The sequence below is a fragment of the Lucilia sericata genome, unplaced genomic scaffold (genome assembly GCF_015586225.1).
Source record: "Lucilia sericata isolate MDLA Ls3-8-SP2 unplaced genomic scaffold, ASM1558622v1 Contig000847F_arrow, whole genome shotgun sequence".
Lineage (NCBI taxonomy): Eukaryota > Metazoa > Arthropoda > Insecta > Diptera > Calliphoridae > Lucilia > Lucilia sericata.
In genome coordinates this window covers 41,516-69,238 of record NW_023994839.1, presented here as the reverse complement: position 1 = coordinate 69,238, position 27,723 = coordinate 41,516, and the positions used below count along the sequence as shown (strand labels likewise).

General features: G+C 28.3%; 1 protein-coding gene across 1 annotated transcript in view; it reads left to right on the top strand.

The window, feature by feature from the left end:
• LOC119608536 (rhophilin-2) overlaps positions 1–27,723 on the top strand; it is a 132,264-nt gene that overhangs the window by 89,557 nt on the left and 14,984 nt on the right. Inside the window, exons 3-4 of the mRNA XM_037962992.1 lie at positions 26,394–26,510; positions 26,606–26,733. Of these exons, the coding sequence (XP_037818920.1) occupies positions 26,394–26,510; positions 26,606–26,733 (245 nt within the window). The remainder of the gene's footprint in view (positions 1–26,393; positions 26,511–26,605; positions 26,734–27,723) is intronic.

Sequence of the window (27,723 nt, the reverse complement as noted above, 5' to 3'; positions counted from 1 at the left end):
TGTGTGTGATTTTTTTTTTCTTCTATTCATATTCTCTCTTTTTGTTTGTAGTTTTAGATACATTAATACAGATAACGTTATATATTAATATATGTCTATTCCACAATAAAAGTACTACATACAGCCTCAAACGAACTGTGTTTTTGTTTTGTCTTAAATATAATTTATCCAATACTAAGGCTAGTATATTCATTAGATATATACAATTAAGATCAAGGAAATAGTGTTAATATTGCAAATTTCTAAAAGTTTTCAATGCTGATCATTGAATATTTTAGTGATGAATAGTATCTTATATATTCTTCTAGTAAATAGTGTAGCCTAAGTATAATCCAGACTATGGATCAGTTATAGTAATGACTATAATCTGTAGTTCAGTGTATAGACTAGACTACCTACTGGTCTATAGTCCAGACAATAGTCTAGTCTATAGTCTAGTCTATAGTCTAGCCTATAGTCTAGTCTATAGTCTAGTTTATAGTCTAGTCTATAGTCTAGCCTATAGTCTAGTCTATAGTCTAGTTTATAGTCTAGTCTAGTCCTAGTCTATAGTCTAGTCAATAGTCTAGTCTATAGTCTAGTCTATAGTCTAGTCTATAGTCTAGTCTATATCGTCTAGTCTAGTCTATAGTCTAGTCTATAGTCTAGTCTATAGTCTAGTCTATAGTCTAGTCTATAGTCTAGTCTATTCCTAGTCATAGCTTCTATAGTCTAGTCTATAGTCTAGTATTCTATAGTCTAGTCTATAGTCTAGTCTATAGTCTAGTCTATAGTCTAGTCTATAGTCTAGTCTATAGTCTAGTCTATAGTCTAGTCTATAGTCTAGTCTATAGTCTAGTCTATAGTCTAGTCTATAGTCTAGTCTATAGTCTAGTCTATAGTCTAGTCTATAGTCTAGTCTATAGTCTAGTCTATAGTCTAGTCTATAGTCTAGTCTATAGTCTAGTCTATAGTCTAGTCTATAGTCTAGTCTATAGTCTAGTCTATAGTCTAGTCTATAGTCTAGTCTATAGTCTAGTCTATAGTCTAGTCTATAGTCTAGTCTATAGTCTAGTCTATAGTCTAGTCTATAGTCTAGTCTATAGTCTAGTCTATAGTCTAGTCTATAGTCTAGTCTATAGTCTAGTCTATAGTCTAGTCTATAGTCTAGTCTATAGTCTAGTCTAGTATAGTCTATAGTCTAGTCTATAGTCTAGTCTATAGTCTAGTCTATAGTCTAGTCTATAGTCTAGTCTATAGTCTAGTCTATAGTCTAGTCTATAGTCTAGTCTATAGTCTAGTCTATAGTCTAGTCTATAGTCTAGTCTATAGTCTAGTCTATAGTCTAGTCTATAGTCTAGTCTATAGTCTAGTCTCTAGTCTAGTCTATAGTCTAGTCTATAGTCTAGTCTATAGTCTAGTCTATAGTCTAGTCTATAGTCTAGTCTATAGTCTAGTCTATAGTCTAGTCTATAGTCTAGTCTATAGTCTAGTCTATAGTCTAGTCTATAGTCTAGTCTATAGTCTAGTCTAGTCTATAGTCTAGTCTATAGTCTAGTCTATAGTCTAGTCTATAGTCTAGTCTATAGTCTAGTCTATAGTCTAGTCTATAGTCTAGTCTATAGTCTAGTCTATAGTCTAGTCTATAGTCTAGTCTATAGTCTAGTCTATAGTCTAGTCTATAGTCTAGTCTATAGTCTAGTCTATAGTCTAGTCTACAGTCTAGTCTATAGTCTATAGTCTAGTCTATAGTCTAGTCTATAGTAGTCTATAGTCTAGTCTATAGTCTAGTCTATAGTCTAGTCTATAGTCTAGTCTATAGTCTAGTCTATAGTCTATAGTCTAGTCTATAGTCTTGTCTATAGTCTAGTCTATAGTCTAGTCTATAATCTAGTCTATAGTCTAGTCTATAGTCTAGTCTATAGTCTAGTCTATAGTCTAGTCTATAGTCTAGTCTATAGTCTAGTCTATAGTCTAGTCTATAGTCTAGTCTATAGTCTAGTCTATAGTCTAGTCTATAGTCTAGTCTATAGTCTAGTCTATAGTCTAGTCTATAGTCTAGTCTATAGTCTAGTCTATAGTCTAGTCTATAGTCTAGTCTATAGTCTAGTCTATAGTCTAGTCTATAGTCTAGTCTATAGTCTAGTCTATAGTCTAGTCTATAGTCTAGTCTATAGTCTAGTCTATAGTCTAGTCTACAGTCTAGTCTATAGTCTAGTCTATAGTCTAGTCTATAGTCTAGCCTATAGTCTAGTCTGTAGTCTAGTCTATAGTCTAGTCTATAGTCTAGTGTATAGTCTAGCCTATAGTCTTGTTTATAGTCTAGTCTATAGTCTAGTCTAGGGTCATATCTATAGTCTAATCTATAGTCTAGTCTATAGTCTAGTCTATAGTATTGTCTATAGTCTAGTCTACTACTGCCTAATCTATACTCCAGACTTAGATCATGTAGATTTCTCTATCTGTAAAAATATAGATATCTACGAGCAATGCAGTACCGGCTGTGTTACTAATACTGCTTAAGCCTTTACCTCTCTGCTATCATTTTCCCCACAACTATTTATATTGGTATTTATTTTATACAATAACGAAAGAATGATTGTTTACTTGTTGAAAAAACAAAATACTCAAACACACTAGTGTTTAAACAACGCTCTAACTCTTGAGGTAAAACTATTTGCTAAAAGTTGTAGTTTAAGTTTAAGACTTGTTTTTATTTCATTCTACAAACACTTGCATCGCTATAAATGAATACAAGTAATTTGTAATTTTTCCCAGATACACATGTGTGTGTGTGAAACATTTTCCTTTTGAACAACATTTTTCAACAAGTGTGTTTTTTTTGCTGCTATTTTTTATGCAAAGTATTCGTTATCCAAATTTGCAAACGGCTGTAAATTTCTTATGAAAAAGTAGCAACAATAAGAAAAAAGAGTCCACAAAGTAGGCGTGTAATTAATGGAGATTGTGTTTATTAGAATTGTTCTGTTGCCAGAGGATAAATGGGAACACATTCTAAATATGCTAGAGATGTGATTAATGTTTATTGCATATTTATTGTTTATGTTATTAAAACACTTGCGGGAATGTTGGAATAATAATAACTGTTCTTTGGGAGGTAATCTAATGATTTGTAATGTTGATTTTGTTTATATAAGAGAATGACCTGAATATTGTTTTTTTTGGAAAATGTTAAATAATTTTCTCTAAATATTTGTTAATTCTTAGAAAACCAGCTACAAATCTTATTAATATAACTAGGAACGGGATTTTGAAAGCCCTATTTTTACAGCAACTATGTTTTTATTTAAAGAAATAAAAAAATCCAAAAATGTGGGTTAAATATTAAAATTGAATATGTTTTTGGGCTAATTAAATTCCAAACCTTTTTGAAACATTTTTATTTGCAAAACATAAATACCTTTATTGTTATTTTTTAACAAAAGCTTAAAATAAACGAGTAGCAAAATTTATAATAAATAAAAATATTTCAAAACTATAAAAAAACAAAGCAAATCCTCAAAATTTTAAACAAAAGATGAACTAAACACCTTTTAACCATGACTAATGAATGTTTAACAACAAAACTTTAAATGTTGAAAAAAGTGAAATAATAAAAAATTATAAAATGACAATTTCATGAAAGTGAAACTGAAACTGATTTTGTGTTTTTTTCGGAAGGTTTCCCTACAACTTTTAAATTAAAATTCCACTCAAATTTTTTTGTAAAAAAAAGAGAAAAAATCTTTATACATAAAAAAAGAAATAAATTTATTTGCAATAAAAAACCAAACACACTTTTAGACAACTTCAAACAACAACAATCATAAAACAAATTATTCAACCAAATAACTTTTGTTTAAAAAGAAAATTTAAATATGTATACAACAACAACAACAAAAAAAATAAACAAATAAATTTACAAAATATTTCTCATGCCAAACACACAGAAATTTCCAAAAAATTAAAAAAGTTTGAAAAAAAGTGTTTAAAATTCATTACAACTGCACAACAAGTGCAGTGCATCCCATAAAGTGGGGATGTCTATTAACACAAACACAAATGCTGTTAAAGGGGCTTTTGTTGCTTTTGTTTGGGGGGCCTCTAAAAGACCCCACCTTTTTCCTTTAGGTAGTTAACAAACACTTGTTTTACTCCTCTACTACAGCAAATGCTGTGGCAAAAGTATTTTAGAAAAGAAATGCTTGACTAGTAAATTGAGCAGTGGACCATTAACTACATTGTTGGTTAAAATCCAAAAACAAATATACTTAAATATTTAAAAAAACAAAACGGCTTAGAAAAAAAAAACAGCGTCATGGTGAAAAAAATCAACAACAAATGTAATACAAAAAAACTTTTTAATATTTAAATACCACAAGGCGAGGCTTGTTTTTTTTTTCATCCAAACAACTATATTTAATTTTTTAACAAGTACCCGGGCCATTAAATAATAATTAAAATATAATGTGTTAAAATTTTGTTAAATACTTGCCGGGGGAAAGAAAGACTCTTAAATATTTTAATGACTGTCTTGTTAAACCTTAAAATATTTTAAGTTCAAGTTGTTAAATGATATGTAATTGTATTGAATTGGAAATTGAGATTTGATATTTGAAAAAAAAAAAAAAATTAAATTATTTTAAATTTTTTATTATAATCTAGTCTAGTCTTTTGCGTAGTCTATGGTCTAGTCTATAGTATAGTCTATAGAGTGTATTCTATAGTATATTCTGTAGTGTAGTTTATAGTATAGTATAGTCTATAGTATAGTCTATAGCGTAGTCTGCAGTGTAGTCTATAGTGTAGTCTATATTCTAGTCTATAGTCTAGTCTATAGTCAAGTCTATAGTTTAGTCTATAGTATAGTCTATAGTCGAGTCTATAGTGTAGTCTATAGTCTAGTCTACAGTGTAGTCTACAGTCTAGTTTATAGTATAGTTCAAAGTGTAGTCTATAGTGTAGTCTATAGTATAGTCTACAGTTTATTCTATAGTGTAGTCAATAGTGTAGTCTATAGGCAACTCTATAGTCTAGTCTATATTATAGTATATAGTCTAGTCTATAATGTAGTCTATAGTGTAGTCCATAGTCTTGTATATAGTTTTGTCGAAAGTGTAGACTACAGTGTATTCTATAGTCTAGTCTATAGTATATTCTATAGTGTAGTTTATAGTATAGTCTAAAGTCTAGTTTATAGTCTAGTCTATAGTTTAGTCTATAGTCTAGTCTATAGTCTAGTCTATAGTCAAGTCTATAGTTTAGTATATAGTCTAGTCTATAGTCTAGTCTATAGTCTACTCTATAGTCTAGTCTTTAGTCTAGTCTATAATCTAGCCCATAGTCTAGTCCATAGTCTAGTCCATAGTCTAGTCCATAGTCTAGTCTACAGTCTAGTCCATAGTCAAGTCTACAGTCTACTCCATAGTCAAGTCTATAGTCTAGTCTATAGTCTAGTCTATAGTCTGGTCTATAGTCTAGTCTATAGTCTAGTCTATAGTCTAGTCTATAGTCTAGTCTATAGTCTAGTCTATAGTCTAGTCTATAGTCTAGTTTATAGTCTAGTCTATAGTCTAGTCTATAGTCTAGTCTATAGTCTAGTCTATAGTCTAGTCTATAGTCTAGTCTATAGTCTAGTCTATAGTCTAGTCTATAGTCTAGTCTATAGTCTAGTCTATAGTCTAGTCTATAGTCTAGTCTATAGTCTAGTCTATAGTCTAGTCTATAGTCTAGTCTATAGTCTAGTCTATAGTCTAGTCTATCTCTAGATAGACTAGAGTGTAGTAATTTTGCTCTTTTTTTCAATATGAACAAAGTTCTAGATTGTTAGCTTCTTTATATAGCTCACTCTCTCGATAGTTCTCCTTTGTGAAAAATGCATTTGCTTGAAACTGTTGTGTCTGAGTTTGATCGAGTATTATTATTACGAGTATAGCTTTATGATGGAACGATCTATTGTCGCGAGAATGGTAGATCAGAGCAAAACTTCTTCAAATAAAGATATGGCTGTGTTTTATTTTCGTAATACTTTGAACAAGTATTACGAAAAGAAGAATAGTAGTAATAGTTGTAAATTGTCACATTTACTTTGTCTCTCTCTTTCGAGAGAGAGAGAGAGAGAGAGAAACTTCTCTACTGTTAAAACATTCTCTTAATAAAGCTGGTGGGAGCAAAAGAGCTATAAAGTGAAGTGATTCCCTTTCCAGAGTTCTTTCTCTTACAAAAACATTATCTATTGCTAGCATGAATGATATAAACAAGATTGCGACACCGACAATTCCGTTATTTTAATGTACTCTTTTACTCTTTTTTCGTGACGTCAACAGTGCTTGTTTTGCTATGTTTTAAATGTAAAATACTTTTCACATGAAATTTGATAACAAATAGTGAAAAAATAAAAATAAGTAAATTAAAAATTAAAATGCGGTGTGCAGTCAAAAATTGCAATAATAATAATAATAAAAAATCTAAATAGTGTGCAATAAGTTTTTTTTAACTTTCCTTCAGATCCTAGCCTATTAAAGCAATTGAAAAGTTTTTGTTGCCGCAATAAAAAAATTAACGTTAAAACGTCTAAAATCTGTATAGAGCATTTCAAAACCGAAGACTTTGAAAACAATTTACAATTCGAAATGGGTTAGTATGAAGCAAATGTTTCTGTAATAAATAGATTAGTCCCTATTATATTTAAATAAGTTTAGTATTTAAATAAGTTAAATATTCCTAATAACATAAAACGTAAAATACATTTTATTTTATTAGACACAAATAAGTTTTAAACATAATTATTTACTTTTCTATTATAAATCACATACAATTTTCATATCATACAATCAGTTCTAGGCACTGATGACGTCACTGAGCTTAAGAGTACTTTTTTAAGAGAGCCATGTCGCCATTTGTGTTTATTTCTTTATGTATTGCCAGTACTATGAAGATATTGTTGTCATGAGAAGTGATGGATTAAGGTTTTCTTGGTCTTAGGTTTTCTTGTTTTTGGTTTTACCTTTTTATATTTAAAAGTTTGAATATATTTTGATTTATATCATTATAATGTTTCTATATTGATGAATTTTCCCCTAAAAAATCTATTTATATTTTTATTATTTATCCCTAAAGATAAATGGTGAAATTTAAAAAAATAACTCTCAAAATTTTTTAACTAAATAATAAACCTGTCTTTAATATTTAAAGTCATCAACGACTTAAAAAAAAACGTGCAATGCCTTTAAGTGTTTTAACTTAAATCTTTCTTGCGATTTACGGACTTGTCTGCAAGAAGACATTGATAACAAGGCGACAATTCGTTGTATCCAAAGGGTAAAAAAATAACAATTTTATGTTTTTTTATGCTATTTACATAGAAATTTATGTTTGGTTGTAAATTTTTCTTTATTTAAATGAAAAATTTACAACTTCAAGAGCAAATACGTGTTTAGCCACGTTTAGTTTTGCAAAAAAAAAGAAAACCTAACAGATCCGTTTGTTTTAAATATTTTATAAAAATTTATCATGTCTGTACATTTTTTTTTTTCATTTGTTGGCATACAAAATTAACCATCTTTCTGTAGGTTTTAAATTTTCTTTTAGTTTCACACAAAATTGAAGATTTTTCTTGAAAGGTCTTTAACCTGGCAAGTTAGAAATTTTAAATAAAAAGTTATTTTTTTCATAAAATTAATAAGGTCTCCTAATGAACATTAATTAAGTTATTTAACTGGGGAAAACAAACCCATAAGTGGCTTAGTTTCTTATCAGGTAGAAGTAATTATGTGTTTATTTTCTAAATAGTGAAATCAAATAACTATTTTCCTGGTTAAAACTAATTATCACTCTAGAAGAAACTCATATCCTTATAAGAATATAAATTATTTAATTTTCTTTGACCAAAGCTGCCAGCATCTCTACAAAACTACAACAATTCTCTGCAAATATTTCTGCTGCCACATTCTTCTTAACCTCCAGAACAGAAGAAGTAGAATAAAACACGCCTACTAAAGACATTAAAGACTACGACTTATTTAGAAGACAAAACAAAGTTTTGCAACAATGTTGCAAGAAGCGTGTTCCTTATAATTATTGTTGTTGTTGCTTAATGGCAATTGTATAGAACAAAAACAAAACTCATCATAATCATGGTTTTATAATGTGGCAAACATGAATAAGTCAGCTAGCAGCAGAAAAACTAGACGATTATTTCAAAGGACAGACAGACAGACCTACAGACATATAAAATTAAATTCTATAAATAATTTTTAGAAAATGTTGTTTATTAAAGAACAACTCTAGCATGGATTAAAATAAAAATAATTTTAATATGCAACAGGGCAAATATTTTTTCATTATAATTTTATTGTTTTTCTTTTTCTTGCCTTTTGCCCGCAATATTTAACCACAAACATGCAACGCGAAAAAAATAAACGTATTGATTAATAAAAATATTTCACTTGTGGCATTAAATTGATGTTAATCTTATTTATTTGCAACATTGTTGTTTTTCCTTTAAACAGTCAATAAACTGAGAAGCAAAAACAAAATGTTTGTCATTTTTATAAAATTCTTTAGAAAATTACAATAATTTACTTAATAATGTAAAACCTTCAACTTGAACTTAAACTCTAGAACAATATTTTTTTTAAATTTTTAAAACAATTGAAAATTTTGTATTACTTTGTTATTAAAAGCAAATAAATTTTTATAAAATTGTTTCATCAATTTTATACTTTTTTTCATTAAACTAACTACTCCATAGAGAAAGTCCAACAATCAAACCCCAAATAATTTTCTCATTTCCCCATAAAATTTCCTCATTTCTCATTTGTGGCAGAAATGTAAAGTGTAAAAATGTTGAATTTTTAATCAATTTTAAAGACATTGATTTTTGTAGCAAATTATTTACCGCAATTTTTTTTTAATATAGGAAATTTTTTTTTTCAAAACAATTTAAAATAAATCAAATCAAAAGCATCATTTGTGTTTAATCATAAGTTGATATATTGACATTTACTTGCTAGGAACATGTTGCTAGATATGAACATCACATGAATAAGTAAAGAGATTTAAGAAATCGTTGCAAATTCTTCTGAGGAATACATCAAATAAGTCGGCAACAATTACAAATTCTAAAGTAAAATTGTTAGTTATCATAAGCAACATGTTGCCAGCTAAAGAAACATTTATAATTTTTAAAGAAATTGAACTGTGTATTTAGAACAATGAATACAAACATTTCTAAGCAACTTGTTGCTAGCAACATGAATAATAAATGACTTAAAAATGTTTAATTTTCTTTTTCTGCAACATGTTGCTGACAATAGCACATAAATGGTTTTTTGTAAATAAATATGGTATTGCTTGCAAACTTGCAACATGTTTCGGAAATGATACATACGTAGTTAGTTAGTTAGCTAGTTCGATAGTTAGTTAGTTAGTTAAGTTCAGTTAGTTAGTTAGTCAGTCTAGTTCAGTCAGTCGTTAGTTAGGTAGTTAGTTGTTAGTTAGTTAGTTAGTTAGTTAGTTAGTTAGTTAGTTAGTTAGTTAGTTAGTAGTTAGTTAGTTAGTTAGTTCGTTAGTTAGTTAGTTAGTTAGGTAGTAGTTAGGTAGTTAGTTAGTTAGTTCGTTAGTTAGTTAGTTAGCTAGTTAGTTAGTTAGTTAGTAGTAGGTTAGTTAGTTAGTTAGCTTAGTTAGTTAGTTAGTTAGTTAGTAGTTAGTAGTTAGTTAGTTAGTTAGTTAGTTAGTTAGTTAGTTAGTAGTTAGTAGTTAGTTAGTTAGTTAGTAGTTAGTTAGTTAGTTAGTAGTTAGTTAGTTAGTTAGTTAGTTAGTTAGTTAGTTAGTAGTTAGTAGTTAGTTAGTTAGTTAGTTAGTAGTTAGTTAGTAGTTAGTAGTTAGTTAGTAGTTAGTTAGTAGTTAGTTAGTTAGTTAGTAGTTAGTTAGTTAGTAGTTAGTAGTTAGTTAGTTAGTTAGTAGTTAGTAGTTAGTAGTTAGTTAGTTAGTTAGTTAGTAGTTAGTTAGTTAGTAGTTAGTTAGTTAGTTAGTTAGTTAGTAGTTAGTTAGTTAGTTAGTTAGTTAGTAGTTAGTTAGTAGTTAGTTAGTTAGAGTTAGTTGTTAGTTAGTTAGTTAGTTAGTTAGTTAGTTAGTTAGTTAGTAGTTAGTTAGTTTAGTTAGTTAGTAGTTAGTTAGTTAGTTAGTTAGTTAGTTAGTAGTAGTTAGTTAGTAGTTAGTTAGTTAGTTAGTTAGTAGTTAGTTAGTTAGTAGTAGTAGTTAGTTAGTTAGTTAGTTAGTAGTTAGTTAGTTAGTAGTAGTTAGTGTAGTTAGTTAGTAGTTAGTTAGTAGTTAGTTAGTTAGTTAGTTAGTTAGTTAGTTAGTAGTTAGTAGTTAGTTAGTTAGTAGTAGTAGTTAGTTAGTTAGTTAGTTAGTTAGTTAGTAGTAGTTAGTAGTAGTAGTTAGTTAGTAGTTAGTTAGTTAGTTAGTAGTTAGTTAGTTAGTTAGTTAGTTAGTTAGTAGTTAGTTAGTATTAGTTAGTAGTTAGTTAGTTCGTTAGTTAGTTAGTAGTTAGTTAGTAGTTAGTTAGTAGTTAGTAGTTAGTTTAGTTAGTAGTTAGTTAGTTAGTTAGTTAGGTACTTTAGTTATTAGTTAGTTAGTTAGTTAGTTAGTTAGTTAGTTATTAGTTAGTTCTTAGTTAGTTACTTGTTTCATTCTATCCCAACGCTGCAACATGTTTCACCATTAAGTTTAACTTCTCTTTTTATTTCATTATATATACTGTGCAACATGTTTCAAACATCACACAACATGTTGCCTAAAAAGTTCCTCCCTAAACACAATTTTCACATTTCCTCTTTCTATATTTCGCTGCAACATTTTACAAACAGATTAATAAACTCCAATAACCTCTACAGCTTAAACAAGCGTCAATAATTGTTAACATTATTAAATATTAATTATAAGCATTATTGTTATTAGCTCCATAACCACATTATTATTATATTGTTAATTCAAGCATTACGTTTATCACAAAATAAAAGCACAACAAATTATTAATTACTTTATAATCAAAAAACAAAATATGTATAGAAACAAAAAAAAATAGCAATACAAAAATTATATAAATTTATTGAAAACAATAAATTTAATTACAACTGCAAAGAAAAGCTACAACATACACTGAACTTAAATATTTAAAACAAATTTTGTCATACTGTTCAATTTCCGAAGAACACAAACAAAAAAACCAAACAGTAGCAAAATAAATATTTATTAAATATTCCATAAACTATCGATAAATGTGTATTTTAAAATAAATGAGAATTTGCATAATAATCAATTGTGTTGAGTATTAAAAGCGTTATTTTATTTTTTTTGTTAACAAATATCTACTACTAGACAGTTAAATAAATTACCTTTCAATGTCAATATATTTTGTGCGTTAAACTTTAAGTTTCAAGAATTTTAAATTAAATTTTTTTTGATATTTTTTCTATTACGTGAGGATTTTTAACAAAATGTTATATAAAAAATAATAATAAAAAAAATCATTGAAATTGAAAAAATTTAGCAACATGTTGCTAAGACAAAGTTATACTAAATATTTGCTAATGTGAATGAACAAAATAATAAATAAAATTATTTTAAATATTAATATGTTGCTAAATTTTATTTAATTTGTTAGCAACATGTTGCTGAAACATTAATGAAAATAGTTGTTTATTAGAAAAATGCGGTATTAATACAAAGTTCAATGTTCCCTGTGCAAATTTTTAAAAAATTAAAAACTTTTAAAAACTCTTCCTTGTTTACAAATCATAAATTATATCTTGACAGAAATTTTTAACTAAATAAAATTCTATTAGCAACATGTTGCTAAAGCGGCATATAATGTTTATTTCAATTAATCCATAACCATTAAACATAATAAACCTAATCGTTAATCAATTTTTATAATAGAATTAAAAACTAAATGTTGTAATTTTATAAAATTTAAATCACAACACTGCCAACAAGTTTCTATAAGCTCTATTTTAAAAGACTAGCAACATGTTTTCAAAATTACTTTTTACTTTAATATAATTAATAATTTTCCATATAAACATCAACCATAAAATGTCTTCCTTAATTGAAACTCTCTTTCAAGCGATAGTTGGTATTTGCATGTTGTTGCCAAATTGAAAAAAAACTGGCAACAAATATAAAAATATGTTGAATGTATATTAAAATTAATAATGTTCATACATAATACAGCAACATAATTTTATATAATTATATGGTGTTTTAAAGAAATTATTTTAAATAATCGTGGTCTGAAACATGAAGTGTAAAAATTATGGTTTTAATTAATTTTTAATCAATTTTAAAGACATTGATTTTTATAACGAAACATTTTTGCAGCAATTTTATTTAATAATGAAAATTTTTGTTTGAAAAACAAGTTTGTAGAAAGAAAATTATCAACATTTAGAGTTTTTTTTTTTTGGAATTCGTAAAGAAAAATTTACACATTTCCAATTACTCTACAATTTGGCAACATGTAGCTAGCAACATTTATTATAAAATATTATTATTAATTTAAAAATAGGTTTTTTTAAATAAGTTTAATGATTTGTTTTCAATATCTTACAGAAATTGAAACATTAAGCCAGCAACATGTTGCGGAAGCATAACTACATGTTCTCAACTAATTTATTTTTATTAATTAAATAAAAATTAAAAAAAATACTTAGGAATCAATCATGTGTGAACTTTACATATCAAGTTTGGATTTCTTGTTTCAGCAACATGTTGCTAGCATTATAAATTTTAACTGCACACCCATAACTGTAAACTGCAAGAGGTTTAAAACGTTTCTGGACTGTTAGCAACATCTAAATGTATAAAATTTAAAAAAAAAATAATTATTGAGACTCTGAAAAGTAATACATGAATAGACCAGCAACATGTTGCAGCAATAAAAGCTTTCACTTATAGAAGATTTCAAACTTTCAGGAATAAATATAAATAATGGAGAATTATCTATAAAGACAATATGTTGCTAGCAACTCCTAATTGTATCCAATTTTTAACGATTTTCAATCTCTTTGCAAATTTTTTTCTTTAGCAACATGTTGCGAATATTAAAAGTTGTAACTAAAAATCAAAAGTTTACGTTTTTAGACAGACATTAAATAACGCGAAATGTTTTTAAATTGAAGGCTATTTAAATGTTTATTTTTGGTATATAAATATTATTTGAAATATCTCTGGCGCAACATGTTGCTAACAACATTTAAATGTTTTAAATTCTTTAATAACTTAAAAATGTTTGCAATTATATTGTAATAAAAGAAATAATCCAATATAAATACTGGCAAATATTTAAAAACAAAAATTTCTAGATTTCTTTAAACTACAACATGTTGCTAGCAACATAAATTTTACTACATAAATGAAATATGTTGCAAAACCAAACATCTTCTTATACTGCAGTTTGAAAAACACTTATTTTGCTATGATCTAAAGAAGTAACATCTTTGGCAACATTGTTGAGCAACATTTTTCGCCCACCTTATATTTTCATACCAGTTTACAAGAGAAGCGAAAACTAAAAAAAAACCAGTAATTTTTCAAACGCAACAACAACAACTTATCAATATTCTTTAAATGTCATAGCGAGAAAAAAAACCTTTAAACAAAAATTTATACAAATAAACAAATCTAGTAACTTTTGCATTGAATTAAATAGTATTTCAAGTTACATTCAACTTAATACACATAAACATTAAATTGTAAAACAAAACTAGAAATAATGATGAGCTTATTTGATATGTTCAATTATTTTATTTATATTTTTATTTATCTGTTTGTTTATTTAGAGGCTGAAAAATAAAATAAACGTAAAAGGTTAATTTACAAATTAAAAAAAATATCAACAACATTAAAACATTTCCGCAATTAAAATGAAAACACTTTTAAATACCCAACACAACTCAACTTCATTCTGGCACTTTTACTAGCAGGAGCCACGAAATCCACCACAACAACAACAACACTCAAACGAAAAGTAAAGATAAAAAGGCCAAAGAAAATTCATTATTAAACCAACACCCTTCTTGAAAATTATCAAAAAAAAAAAAACATTCGAGAGTTTCCGATTTAAATAAAATTCTATAGACTCAGCACGATTCCATAAAACGCAACAAAAACACTCTTAAGGCGCATTCACACTTACCAAATATTTGACAAAAAATTCATAAACACTATTTTTTGTAGATGTGATAACTTCATGGTTTTTTTAGGGGTCACATAATTTTCGTCAAATATTTGATAGGTGTGAACTTAACTTACTTAAAAAAGAAGTTAAAGAACTAAAAACTCTACCAAAGCTTAAAGATAGTTAGAACTTGGCTTTTCTTTGTAGCCATTGTAGAGTTCTTTTACGTTGTATAAATATTTTGTGGTTGTTGGGTTTTATAGTAAAAGACGTTTAGCTTTTATTTTGAGACGTGACAAAGGTTTTAAACACGTACTAAAAATGGATATTTAAAAAAAAAAACTACAAAACTGAATCCAATGTTCAATGTTTAAGAAAACACACACAACGACTGGACTAGGTTTGTCTGTTTGTACCTTGAGTTTTCAGTGTTCAGTATGTCCCTCATATGGTCTTCTGCATAAAATAGTTAAACACACAATAAATGTTGCCAGCAAATAGACAGCCAAAAGCCTAAAGTGTCAAATGAGAGTTTAGTTTCTAGATTGTTGTTTTATTTTTCCTAGATTCTGCAGGTAAAATACACTGCAAGAAATTCGGAATCATAACTAACTAACTAACTAACTAACTAACTAACTAACTAACTAACTAACTAACTAACTAACTAACTAACTAACTAACTAACTAACTAACTAACTAACTAACTAACTAACTAACTAACTAACTAACTAACAACTAACTAACTAACTAACTAACTACTACTAACTAACTAACTAACTAACTAACTAACTAACTAACTAACTAACTAACTAACTAACTAACTAACTAACTAACTAACTACTAACTAACTACTAACTAACTAACTAACTAACTACTAACTAACTAACTAACTAACTAACTAACTAACTAACTAACTAACTAACTAACTAACTAACTAACTAACTACTAACTAACTAACTAACTAACTAACTAACTAACTAACTAACTAACTAACTACTAACTAACTAACTAACTAACTAACTAACTAACTAACTAACTAACTAACTAACTAACTAACTAACTACTAACTAACTAACTAACTAACTAACTAACTAACTAACTAACTAACTACTAACTAACTAACTAACTAACTAACTAACTAACTAACTAACTAACTAACTAACTAACTAACTAACTAACTAACTAACTAACTAACTAACTAACTAACTAACTAACTAACTAACTAACTAACTAACTAACTAACTAACTAACTAACTAACTAACTAACTACTAACTAACTAACTAACTAACTAACTAACTAACTAACTAACTAACTAACTAACTAACTAACTAACTAACTAACTAACTACTAACTAACTAACTACTAACTAACTAACTAACTAACTAACTAACTAACTAACTACTAACTACTAACTAACTAACTAACTAACTAACTAACTAACTAACTAACTAACTAACTAACTAACTACTAACTAACTAACTAACTAACTAACTAACTACTAACTAACTAACTAACTAACTAACTAACTAACTAACTAACTAACTACTAACTAACTAACTAACTAACTAACTAACTAACTAACTAACTAACTAACTAACTAACTAACTAACTAACTAACTAACTAACTAACTAACTAACTAACTAACTAACTAACTAACTAACTAACTAACTAACTAACTAACTAACTAACTAACTAACTAACTACTAACTAACTAACTAACTAACTAACTAACTAACTAACTAACTAACTAACTACTAACTAACTAACTAACTAACTAACTAACTAACTAACTACTACTAACTAACTAACTAACTAACTAACTAACTAACTACTAACTACTAACTAACTACTAACTAACTAACTACTAACTAACTAACTACTAACTACTAACTAACTAACTAACTAACTACTAACTAACTAACTAACTAACTAACTAACTAACTAACTACTAACTAACTAACTAACTAACTAACTAACTACTAACTAACTAACTAACTAACTAACTACTAACTAACTAACTAACTAACTAACTAACTAACTAACTAACTAACTAACTAACTAACTAACTAACTAACTAACTAACTAACTAACTAACTAACTAACTAACTAACTAACTAACTACTAACTAACTAACTAACTAACTAACTAACTAACTAACTAACTAACTAACTAACTAACTAACTAACTAACTAACTAACTAACTACTAACTAACTAACTAACTAACTAACTACTAACTAACTAACTAACTAACTAACTAACTAACTAACTAACTAACACTAACTAACTAACTAACTAACTAACTAACTAACTAACTAACTAACTAACTACTACTAACTAACTAACTAACTAACTAACTAACTAACTAACTAACTAACTAACTAACTAACTAACTAACTAACTAACTAACTAACTAACTAACTAACTAACTAACTAACTAACTAACTAACTAACTAACTAACTACTAACTAACTAACTAACTAACTACTAACTAACTAACTAACTAACTAACTAACTAACTAACTAACTAACTAACTAACTACTAACTAACTAACTAACTAACTACTAACTAACTAACTAACTACTAACTAACTACTAACTAACTACTAACTAACTAACTAACTAACTACTAACTAACTAACTAACTAACTAACTAACTAACTAACTAACTAACTAACTAACTACTACTAACTAACTACTAACTAACTAACTAACTAACTAACTAACTAACTAACTAACTAACTAACTAACTAACTAACTAACTAACTAACTACTAACTAACTAACTAACTAACTATACTAACTAACTAACTAACTAACTAACTAACTAACTAACTAACTAACTAACTAACTAACTACTACTAACTAACTAACTAACTAACTAACTAACTAACTAACTAACTAACTAACTAACTAACTAACTAACTACTAACCTAACTAACTACTAACTAACTAACTAACTAACTAACTAACTAACTAACTAACTAACTAACTAACTAACTAACTAACTAACTAACTAACTAACTAACTAACTAACTAACTAACTAACTAACTAACTACTATCTAACAATTTCAGCAACATGTTGCTAGCTATATCTTTATATCAGAATTTTAAGTTAAGTTCCCTAAAAAATTTCGTGTTATAAATTTGTTTAAGTGTAATTTAATTTGAGAACAAAACCAACAATTAGTGGAACATTTTGTGTGGTTTACAGGCTGAAAAGTTTTTCTTAACGGCCACCAATATTACAACAAAAAACCAAACCTAATTTGTTATATAAATGCCAAGCTTGAAAGAAAAAAAAAGTTAAAATTTGTAAGAAAAAACAAAATTTTTGCTCAATAATTTTTTTTTTATATTAACATAAAAATTTTCAGCAGAAAAGCTTTATTATTCCTGAAATCAAACCTAAAGTTAAGCAAAAAAGCTTTCTAATATAAATGCATTCATTCTGTTTTATGTTATTTTGAAACCTTAACATAATTCAAGTTTAGATAGTAAAGTTTTAACCGAAAAGAGATCTATTTTTATTTAAAAGCTTAAAAGCTTTAAAAAAGTTAAAAGTTTGAAAAGGCTTAAAAGCTTTAAAACTAATTTAAGCTTGTTTAAGCTTAAAAGTAAAGTTATACCGAAAAGAGTGTTTTTTTTTATTAAAGAGCTTGGAAACGTTTAAAGCTCTAAAAATCTTAAAAGCTTTAAAAAAAGCTTTTTGTTTTTATTTTATTTTATAGTAATAAAAATTATAATTTTAATTTGTTAAAATAAATACTTTAATTAGTACCGAATTTATGCTTTAACCCCCAATGGTAGTTTTTCGTTTATTATAAAACTATTTTCTTGGTGTAACCAACAAAAATCTTAAACAATTTTCTTAAGTTTATTTTTATTTAAATGTTTTTCTGCTGCTGTTGTTGTTATTTTTATGGTATTTCTTTTAAAGTATTATGACTGTAAAGGTTTTTTTCTTCTTTCAACACGGTGTGGTTTTTTTTGCCAAGTTTTCCACAATGTCAACAACCTTTACCATATAAACTGTTGTTGTTTGCTGCTGCTGCTGCTGTTGGTGTCGTTGGCGTTTTAACTGGTTACCATATGTACATAATTTTTTATTATGATTATTGGTTAGTTATTTTTGTTATTTTATTTATTTGTTGTTTTTATTTTATTTGGTGTGCTTATTATAGAATGCTTTATATTATTTACTTTTCTTTTGTTTATAAATTTTTAAATTTAAGTTGAAATGTTGTTTTGTTTGTGTGATTTGTTTATGGTGTTCCCCCTGTTTTGTGTCAAGCTTAGAATGTCAGTTATGGAATCTAGTTGTGTCGTTTTTTTTTTTGACGTATTCTATTTACGTGAACTTTTTTTTCATACTTTGTTTATTTGTTTGGCTTATTTGTAAATATTTTGGCTACCAAAGTAGCTACTTTTTGGAGCGGGGTATTTAAACAAAAATGAACAAAAACATACATACATATTGTCAATATATGGGTCATTAGTTTATAACTGACATTATTTGAGTTTTTTTTTAACAGTACATTAACATTGTGAACTTATTTGGCACTATGAATATATTAACTTTTCTTTTGCTTAATTTAATAAAAAATTAACTTACTGGATTTCATAAAAGAACAGTTCCAATACCCGACAGAATAAATGGTCTTCCATTCAATATAGATTTTCAAATAGAACATAAGTCAGACATAACCATTTGAAGTTATATTGCTGTACATCACCCCTCTCTCAACATTAAAACAAGTAAGAAATTATAGTCGGGGCGAGGCCGACCATATAATACCCTACACCTTTGACAAAAATATAATGTGATTTAGTTGCCATAATAAAGCATTTAAGTTGAATTGTACCTTGCCTTAGATATACATACTTAAGACGTTTATTGTTGAATAAAATTGTGGACATTTAAGTGAAATTTTGATGGGGGCATATGAGAACCTATTATTATGGAATTCGTGAGGGTCATCAAGTCTTGTATACAACTTGGTTTTTGCAGCTTTTTGTCGAGATATGAGTATATTAAACATAATTATGAACTTAAATGTCCTATTCGGCGGGTTCAGTTGTATGGGGGTTAGGTGAAATAATGGACCGATGTAAACCATTTTCAACAGACTTCGTCTACGGTACCATAAAAGATCATGTGCCAAATTCATTGAATTATCTCCAAAATTGCAACCTGTAGTTTGATTACAAGGTTTAAAAGCCCTATTCGGGGGTTCAGTTGTATGGGGGCTAGGAGAAATAATGGACCGATGTTAACCATTTTCAATAGGCTTCGTCTACGATACCTTAAAAGATCATGTGCCAAATTTCATTGAATTATCTCCAAAATTGCGACCTGTAGTTTGATTACAAGGATTACAAGCCCTATTGGGGGGTTCAGTTGTTTTCAATAGGTTTCGTCCCTGCGAATAGAAGATCATGTACCAAATTTCATTGAATTATCTTCAAAATTGCGACCTGTAATTTGATTACAAGGTTTACATGGACGGACAGACAGACAGACCAGAATTATCTCCAAAATTGCAACCTGTAGTTTGATTACAAGGTTTAAAAGCCCTATTCGGGGGTTCAGTTGTATGGGGGCTAGGAGAAATAATGGACCGATGTTAACCATTTTCAATAGGCTTCGTCTACGATACCTTAAAAGATCATGTGCCAAATTTCATTGAATTATCTCCAAAATTGCGACCTGTAGTTTGATTACAAGGATTACAAGCCCTATTGGGGGGTTCAGTTGTTTTCAATAGGTTTCGTCCCTGCGAATAGAAGATCATGTACCAAATTTCATTGAATTATCTTCAAAATTGCGACCTGTAATTTGATTACAAGGTTTACATGGACGGACAGACAGACAGACAGACAGACAGACAGACAGACGGACGGACAGACGGACGGACATAGCTAAATCGACTCAGAAAATGATTCTGAGCCGATTGGTATACTTTAAGGTGGGTATACAAACATCAGCACAAACCCAATATACCCTCCCCACTAAAGTGGTGTAGGGTATAAAAACAGGTTGAAACCCATAAATTTTCCTTTCATTTTCCAATAAAGTCGGCATTTTGTCTCATGTTGTTAATAATTCTTCTACATTTTTTTTAATGACTGGGCGATCAAGTCGATTTTACAACTAAAACAAATTTCATGCTCTATCGAGCAAATATTATTGTTGTTTCTTCAAGTAAAATAATGAAGAGCAAAAGTGGTTTACGCTTGTCATTTTAACATGTAAACACAAAAACAAATTGAATTGAAAGCACTGGAAGCAGCAACAACAAAGAAAAGAAAACAAACCAAGCAACAAAATTAATAATAACAACAAAGAATCTAAACACTAAACCACAACAACATGTTTGTTTTGTTGTTTATTTTGGTTTCTTAAACAAGTTGATGTTTAAAGCCAATTATAACTTAAAGGGCTTTTTTTTCTCTTTTGTTGCTGAAAGATATCATGTGTCTGGAATAAGTGTGCTTGGGCTGTTCTTATTTCTTAGTTAAGAAAACAGTTGTGTTAAGAATCAACTCGAGAACAAAGCAATCTATATGAAACCATAATAGAACACGAGTTATAAGAATTATTTTAATGTACACAAGGATGCTGACGATGAGGATGATGTTGATGATGAAGATGAAGATGACGATCATATTGCTGATGGTGATGAGGTGAAAAGAACCTAAGAACTAAGAGAACCACCTAGCAATATTATATTACCTTAGTCTTAAACTTCTCTATACATGGTATATAGTATAAAGAAATCGAAAGAATTATAAAAGGCAAGAGCCTTAGCTGCTGCTGCTGATGATGATGAAGCCAAGTCTATCAAGCGGACTGTTTTTAATATTCAATGACATGCTAAATATGGACAAATTAACATCATAAGTTTTGTTGTAGTTAAATGTTTCTCGAATTCATTTTTAAAATAGTGTTTGTTTGTCCTTGAGAGAAAAAAAGATCAGCGAGTTTGAGAAAAATTGGAATAAAGCTCAGATTCTCATACAACAATTCTAACTCTAGCTTTGTTACAGCTAAAAGAGCTTTTTGGAAAACATCCCTCTTTTCGTTTTAATTTAACTTAATTATATACAAAATATTATAAAGCTTTTTTGGCAATTAAAAGCTTCTTATAAAAGCTTTATTGTTTAACTTTACAATTCAAACAGTAATTAATTCTTAGAAGCTTTTTAATTAAAGGATTTCTGTACAAGAATAAAACAATTATAAATCAAATTATATACAAAATATTATAAAACTTTTTGGGCAAAGCTTCTTATAAAAAGCTTTTTTTGTTTAACTTTACAGTACAAACAGTAATTAATAATATTTTTCTTTACTAGCTTTTTAATTAAAGGATTTCTGTACAAGAGTGACCGATTAAATAACGACATTTTTCTATAAAGTTTTGTTATTGCTAAAAAAGCTTTTCGATAAAAAGGTCCTTTTGCTAGAGTAAACAGATTGAGTTGTAGAATAGTACTATATAACAATTAAATAAAGAACTTTTGTATACACAAAAAAAAGCCTTTGACTTTAATGAAACAAATAAAAAGCCTTTTCCAAAAAAGTTATTTTTGCTATAATTTTAAAAAACTTTCACTTTTCTTTCAAAAAGCTTGTTAATTAAAGTATTTAGGTAAAAAAAACCTAGTAAAATAAACCAATTACCTAAAGAGCTTTTACTAGAAAGCTTTAATGCAACTAAAAGATGATTTTTTAAGTAAAATATTACATTTCTTTTGAAAGCTTGCTAATTAAAAAATTTAAGTGAAAAAAACCTTTGTAAAATAAAGCAATAACACACGGAGCTTTTAACTACTAGAAAGCTTTACCTCAGTTAAAAGATGTTTTTGTAAAAAAAAACTTTTCAATTAAAAGCATTTAAAATTACAACTTTTTCTTAAAAAGCAGTTTTACATAAAAAGCTTTTACTAGAAAGCTTTACTGCAGCAAAAGGAAAGCTTTACAACAGCTAAAGTATGTTTTTGTAAAAAAGTTTCCTTTCGATTGATAACATTTTTACAGCTTAAAAATTTTTTCAAAAAAGCTTTTTAAGCTTTCATTTTTTAAAATGCTTTGTAAAAAAAACTTGTCCAATTACTAGAAAGCTTTAGGTAATACAAGTAATATATGTTTTTGTAAAAAAGTTTTCTTTTCGATTAAAAGCATTTTTAATACTTAAAGCTTTTTCTAAAAAAGCAATTTCTGCTTTAATTTAAAAGTTAAACAGATATTAAGTCAAATAAAACTTTTAAAAGAGTGTTAATTGAAGAATTTGGGTGAAAAATCCTATTACACAATGAACTTTTTCTGCGGTTGCTGTAAAAAAGTTTCCAGGATATAAAGTTTTAATGACTTTCATTAGGATGCTCCACGGACCAAAAGAAGCCTTGTGCTAAAATTTGGATAACAACAATTATGAGGTAACAAAGACAGTCTGATATCACAAAATCGATTCAGATAGGTGTATATTAAAGGCAAATGTATGCCCAAATGCATAACAGATTCTCTTCTGTAACGTTATAGGGCAAAGGCATTCAATACTAAAACATTTACTTCTTTATTGTTACCATTATTCTTAGTCACCCTGGTGCATGTTGGAATGGATTTTATTATTATTGTTATTTATCTAACATAATCTTTTCGTTATCTTTAAAACCGCAATCTAAATGATGATGTATAATTTAGTAAAGCGCCTTAACGAAAGTGTTTTTGTGCCAAGTAACAACAACAGTTACCAAACTGTTGTTTTTATTTTAAACTTTATCGATGACTTTAAACGGAAATGATGAAAGTTTTACACTTTCTTTGCGCAAAAAAAAAGAAGAAATAAGAAAGAAAAAGATAAAAACTGAAATACTATTTTCAGTCAGCAAACAACCAAATGCAACAGCAGCAGCTTCTTCTGGGCCATACAAGTTTGGTTTAGCAGCTTTTGCCACTCAAACTGTAACGTTGTCATAAATTGCTCTAAAAAAACAACATAAAATGTAAGACACCGTGTTTTAAAAGAAGGCTGATATGCGTTAGAAGAAGATCTTCTACTTTGGCTCATAGCATTCTCATAGTCAGTCTGTCATGACTATAAATGTTGCAGGAGTAGTTAGATATGTGTTTTGGTGCTCTGTTTTAAAGCGTGCTACTTTAATCTAGCATTAAGAAAATCTTTATATGTATTTTGCTTAAAGAAACTAGTTACTTGCATACATACACTTAAAAAAAAAAGAAATGTGTAATAAGTACTCCAATCAATACGGAGTTTTATCAGCTGTACATTAAGTAGGATCTTTCTTAAACCAAGTACAAAAGTACTTGATACAAGTACGAATACGTTAAGTACAACTCTCTCGTTTTAGTCTTGAGAAAAATAAAGTTAAATTTTTTATACAATTTTTCTTTCTGTGTATATGAGCAAAAATAAAAAATAAACTGCATGTTGGCATAGAAAATTTGAATTAGTTCCAATGTTTGTGAAAATTTGCTGTTTTTACAATTTTTATCAAGTGTCTTCACTGACGTTGTATGTGGTCACATTATTAATATTATTAACTGTGGAAATCTGTAACCAAACGCATGAAATCGTAGATGGAAAATATTGAAATGCATAAGTCTTGTGTATAATTAAATGTTATGACAGATTGACATGATATGCTGAAGAGTGGATGAGTCGAGAGAAGAATATTTTGTATTATGTTAAATGTAGAATAAAGGATGTTAAGAAGAGGTAGCCCAGGTTTAAGGCTAAATAAACATGTTTTAAATCTAAAGCTATGTTCACACCTAACAAATATTTGATGAAAAGACACTATTTTTGTAAACAAATAATAAAGCAATCCTAAACTGATTACTTTAGATTGGGTTGTATAAAGAAATATGTATATAGTTAAAGGAAACCAAAATATCGTTTTTTAGGGGACGCGTTATTTTTGTCAAATAATTGTTAGGTGTGAACGTAGCATAACTAATCTTAATAGTGAAATGAGATGAAAATATTGAAATGACGGATTACAAAGGAAATTTTGAATATTTTTTTGAAAAAAATTGTGTTATTTATTCAATTAAAAAGATCTAAGATCTAATTTCACAGATATTTTTCGAATAGTACAAAGTTCTAGAAGAGTCTTTATAGAGTCTTCTAACTAACTAACTAACTAACTAACTAACTAACTAACTAACTACAACTAACTAACTAACGAAAACAAACTACTAACTAACTAACTAACTAACAACTAACTAACTAACTAACTAACTAACTAACGAACTAACTAAACTAACTAACTAACTAACTAACTAACTAACTAACAACTAACTAACTAAACTAACTAACTAACTAACTAACTAACGTAACTAACTAACTAACTAACTAACTAACTAACTACTAACTAAAAAACTAACTAACTAACTAAAACTAACTAACAACTAACTAACTAACTAACTAACTAACTAACTAACAACTAACTAACTAACTAACTAACTATAACTAACTAACTAACTAACTACTAACTAACTAACTAACTAACTAACTAACTAACTAACAACTAACTAACTAACTAACTAACTCACAACTAACTAAACTAACTACAACTAATAACTAACTAACTAACTAACTAACTAACTAACTAACTAACTAACTAACTAACTAACTAACTAACTAACTAACTAATAACTAACTAACTAACTAACTAACTAACTAACTAACGACTAACTACAACAACTAACTAACTAACTAACTAACTAACTAACTAACTAACTAACACTAACTAACTACTAACAACTAACTAACTAACTAACTAACTAACTAACAACAACTAACAACTAACTAACTAACTAACTAACTAACTAACTAACAACGAACTAAACTAACGAACTAACGAAACTAAACTAACTAACTAACTAACTAACTAACTAACTACTAACTAACGAACTAACTACGAACTAACGAACTAACGAACGTAACTAACTAACTAACTAACTAACTAACGAACTAACTAACTAACTAACAACGAACTAAACTAAACTAACTAACTACCAAACTAACTACACTAACACTAACTAACGAACGAACGAACGCAACGAACAAACGAACCGAACGAACGAACGAACGAAACTAACGAACGAACGAACGAAGAACGAAACGAAACGAAGACGAACGAACTAACAACGACGAACGAACGAACGAACTAACGAACGAACGAACTAACGAAAAACGAACGAACGACAACGAACGAACGAACAAGAACGAACGAAACGAACGAACGAACGAACGAACGAAACGAACTAACGAACGAACGAACGAACGAAACGAACGAACGAACGAACGAACGAACGAACGAACGAACGAACGAACAACGAACGAACGAACTAACGAACTAACTAACGAACGAACGAACGAAACGAACGAAACGACGAACGAACGAACGAACGAACGAACGAACGAACGAACTAACGAAGAACGAACGAACTAACGAACGAACGAAAGAACGAACGAAAACGAACTAACGAACGAAAACGAACGAAACTAACTAACGAACGAACGAAACTAACGAACTAACAACTAACGGACTAACGAACGAACTAACGAACGAACGAAGAACGAACGCACTAACGACGGACTAACGAACGAACGAACGAACGAACGAATGAACGAAGAACGAAACGAACGAACGAACGAACGAACGAACGAACGAACGAACGAACGAACGAAACTAACGAACGAACTAACGAACGAACTAACTAACTATACTAACTAACTGAACTAAGCTCACAACTAAACTAACCGAAGCTAACGAATACTAAACTAACTAACTGAACAACTAAACTAACTCAACTAACTAACTAACTAACTAACTAACTAACTAACTAACTAACTGACTAACTAACTAACTAAAGCGTTAGTGTTGGTCAGTAGTTGCACTCTTGATCTTGATCAAGAAAAACTATCGAAATCGTGAATCTGGGATCTTTAAAAATCATAATTTTTTTCCGAGTTTTGACATTATATCATTCTCTATAATGAGAAGACGATCAGTTATAGTTGATTTGAGACCTTTTTTAAAACATCTTACATATTTAAACTTTTTTTAAATTTACACAAAATTATGTGAAATAGGATCACAATACGATCAATAAATATTTTTACTAAAGCTTATTTTGAACTGTAATTTAAAAATTTCTTGATTTTATTTTAACAATTTCAATTATTTCTATTTACAGGGTTCTGATCCTCGAGCTGCCACATGTCGTGGAAAATTACAAAGTCGTCGCTGTAAATTAAATCAGGAAATCAACAAAGAATTACGTTTACGAGCCGGTGCTGAAAACCTCTTTAAGGTAATTATTAAAGAAACATTTCATGATCATTAAGAACATATCGTAAACCCTATATAATGACTAATTTATTTATTTACATTTACCCCCAATTACAGGCAACCACAAATCGTAAATTACGTGATACCGTAGCTCTAGAATTGAGTTTTGTCAATTCAAATTTACAATTATTAAAAGAACAATTGGCTGAATTAAATTCATCAGTGGAAATTTATCAAAACAATAGGTGAGTAAAATCCATATATCGATCGATAATATTTAATAAATAACACAAAACCATTTAAAATTATTTAACATTTAAAGAAAAAAACAAATAAGGAAATACTTTTAAAAATGTTTTGTATTACAATTCACATAAATTTTCATTTGATCTGAGTTATAAATACCAACATGAATTTATTTTTTTTTTAATAATTCTACATGCAAAAGGTCAATTTCATAAAACAAATATTATTTCTGTTGTTATTTTTTTCCTCCACCAACAATGTCCACTTCTTTTATATTTTTAATATTAAATTTATGCAACTTCTGGCTGAAAAAGAATAAGCCTCTTGTCTTTTAAAGACCCTGTGTGTGGTTTTTATACCCTACACCACTTTATTGGGGAGGGTATATTGGATTTGTGCTGATGTTTGTAACATACAAAAATATTCGTCCTAGACCTTAAAGTATACCAATCGGCTTAGAATCGTTTGCTGAGTCGATTAAGCTATGTCCGTCCGTCCGTCCGTCCGCCCGTCCGTCTGGCTGGCTGTCCATGTAAACCTTGTGCGCAAGGTACAGATATTTTCAAGATAATTGGATGAAATTTGGCACGCACGTTTTATTTGACCCAAGGACGAAGCATATTGAAAATGGTTAAAATCGGTCCATTATTTCACCTAGCCCCCATAGAACAGAACCCCCCGAAAAGGGCTTCTGAGATCATAATTATATTAAATATACAGATATATCGATAAAATACGGCACAACTAAATTTTATAGAAGTCTTGATGACCCTGCCAAATTTCATAAAGATCGGGCCCCATTTGACCCTAGCTCCCATACAAAGTGCCCTTCAGAAAATTACTTGAATGTCCCAAATTAACTTATAAACACAAATATCGCGATGAAATTCAGCACAATAAAATATTATGTAAATAGAAATATATTCACAAAATTTTATCGGGCTTGGTCCATATTTGCCCTAGCCCCCATATAAAGCCTCTTTCAGAAA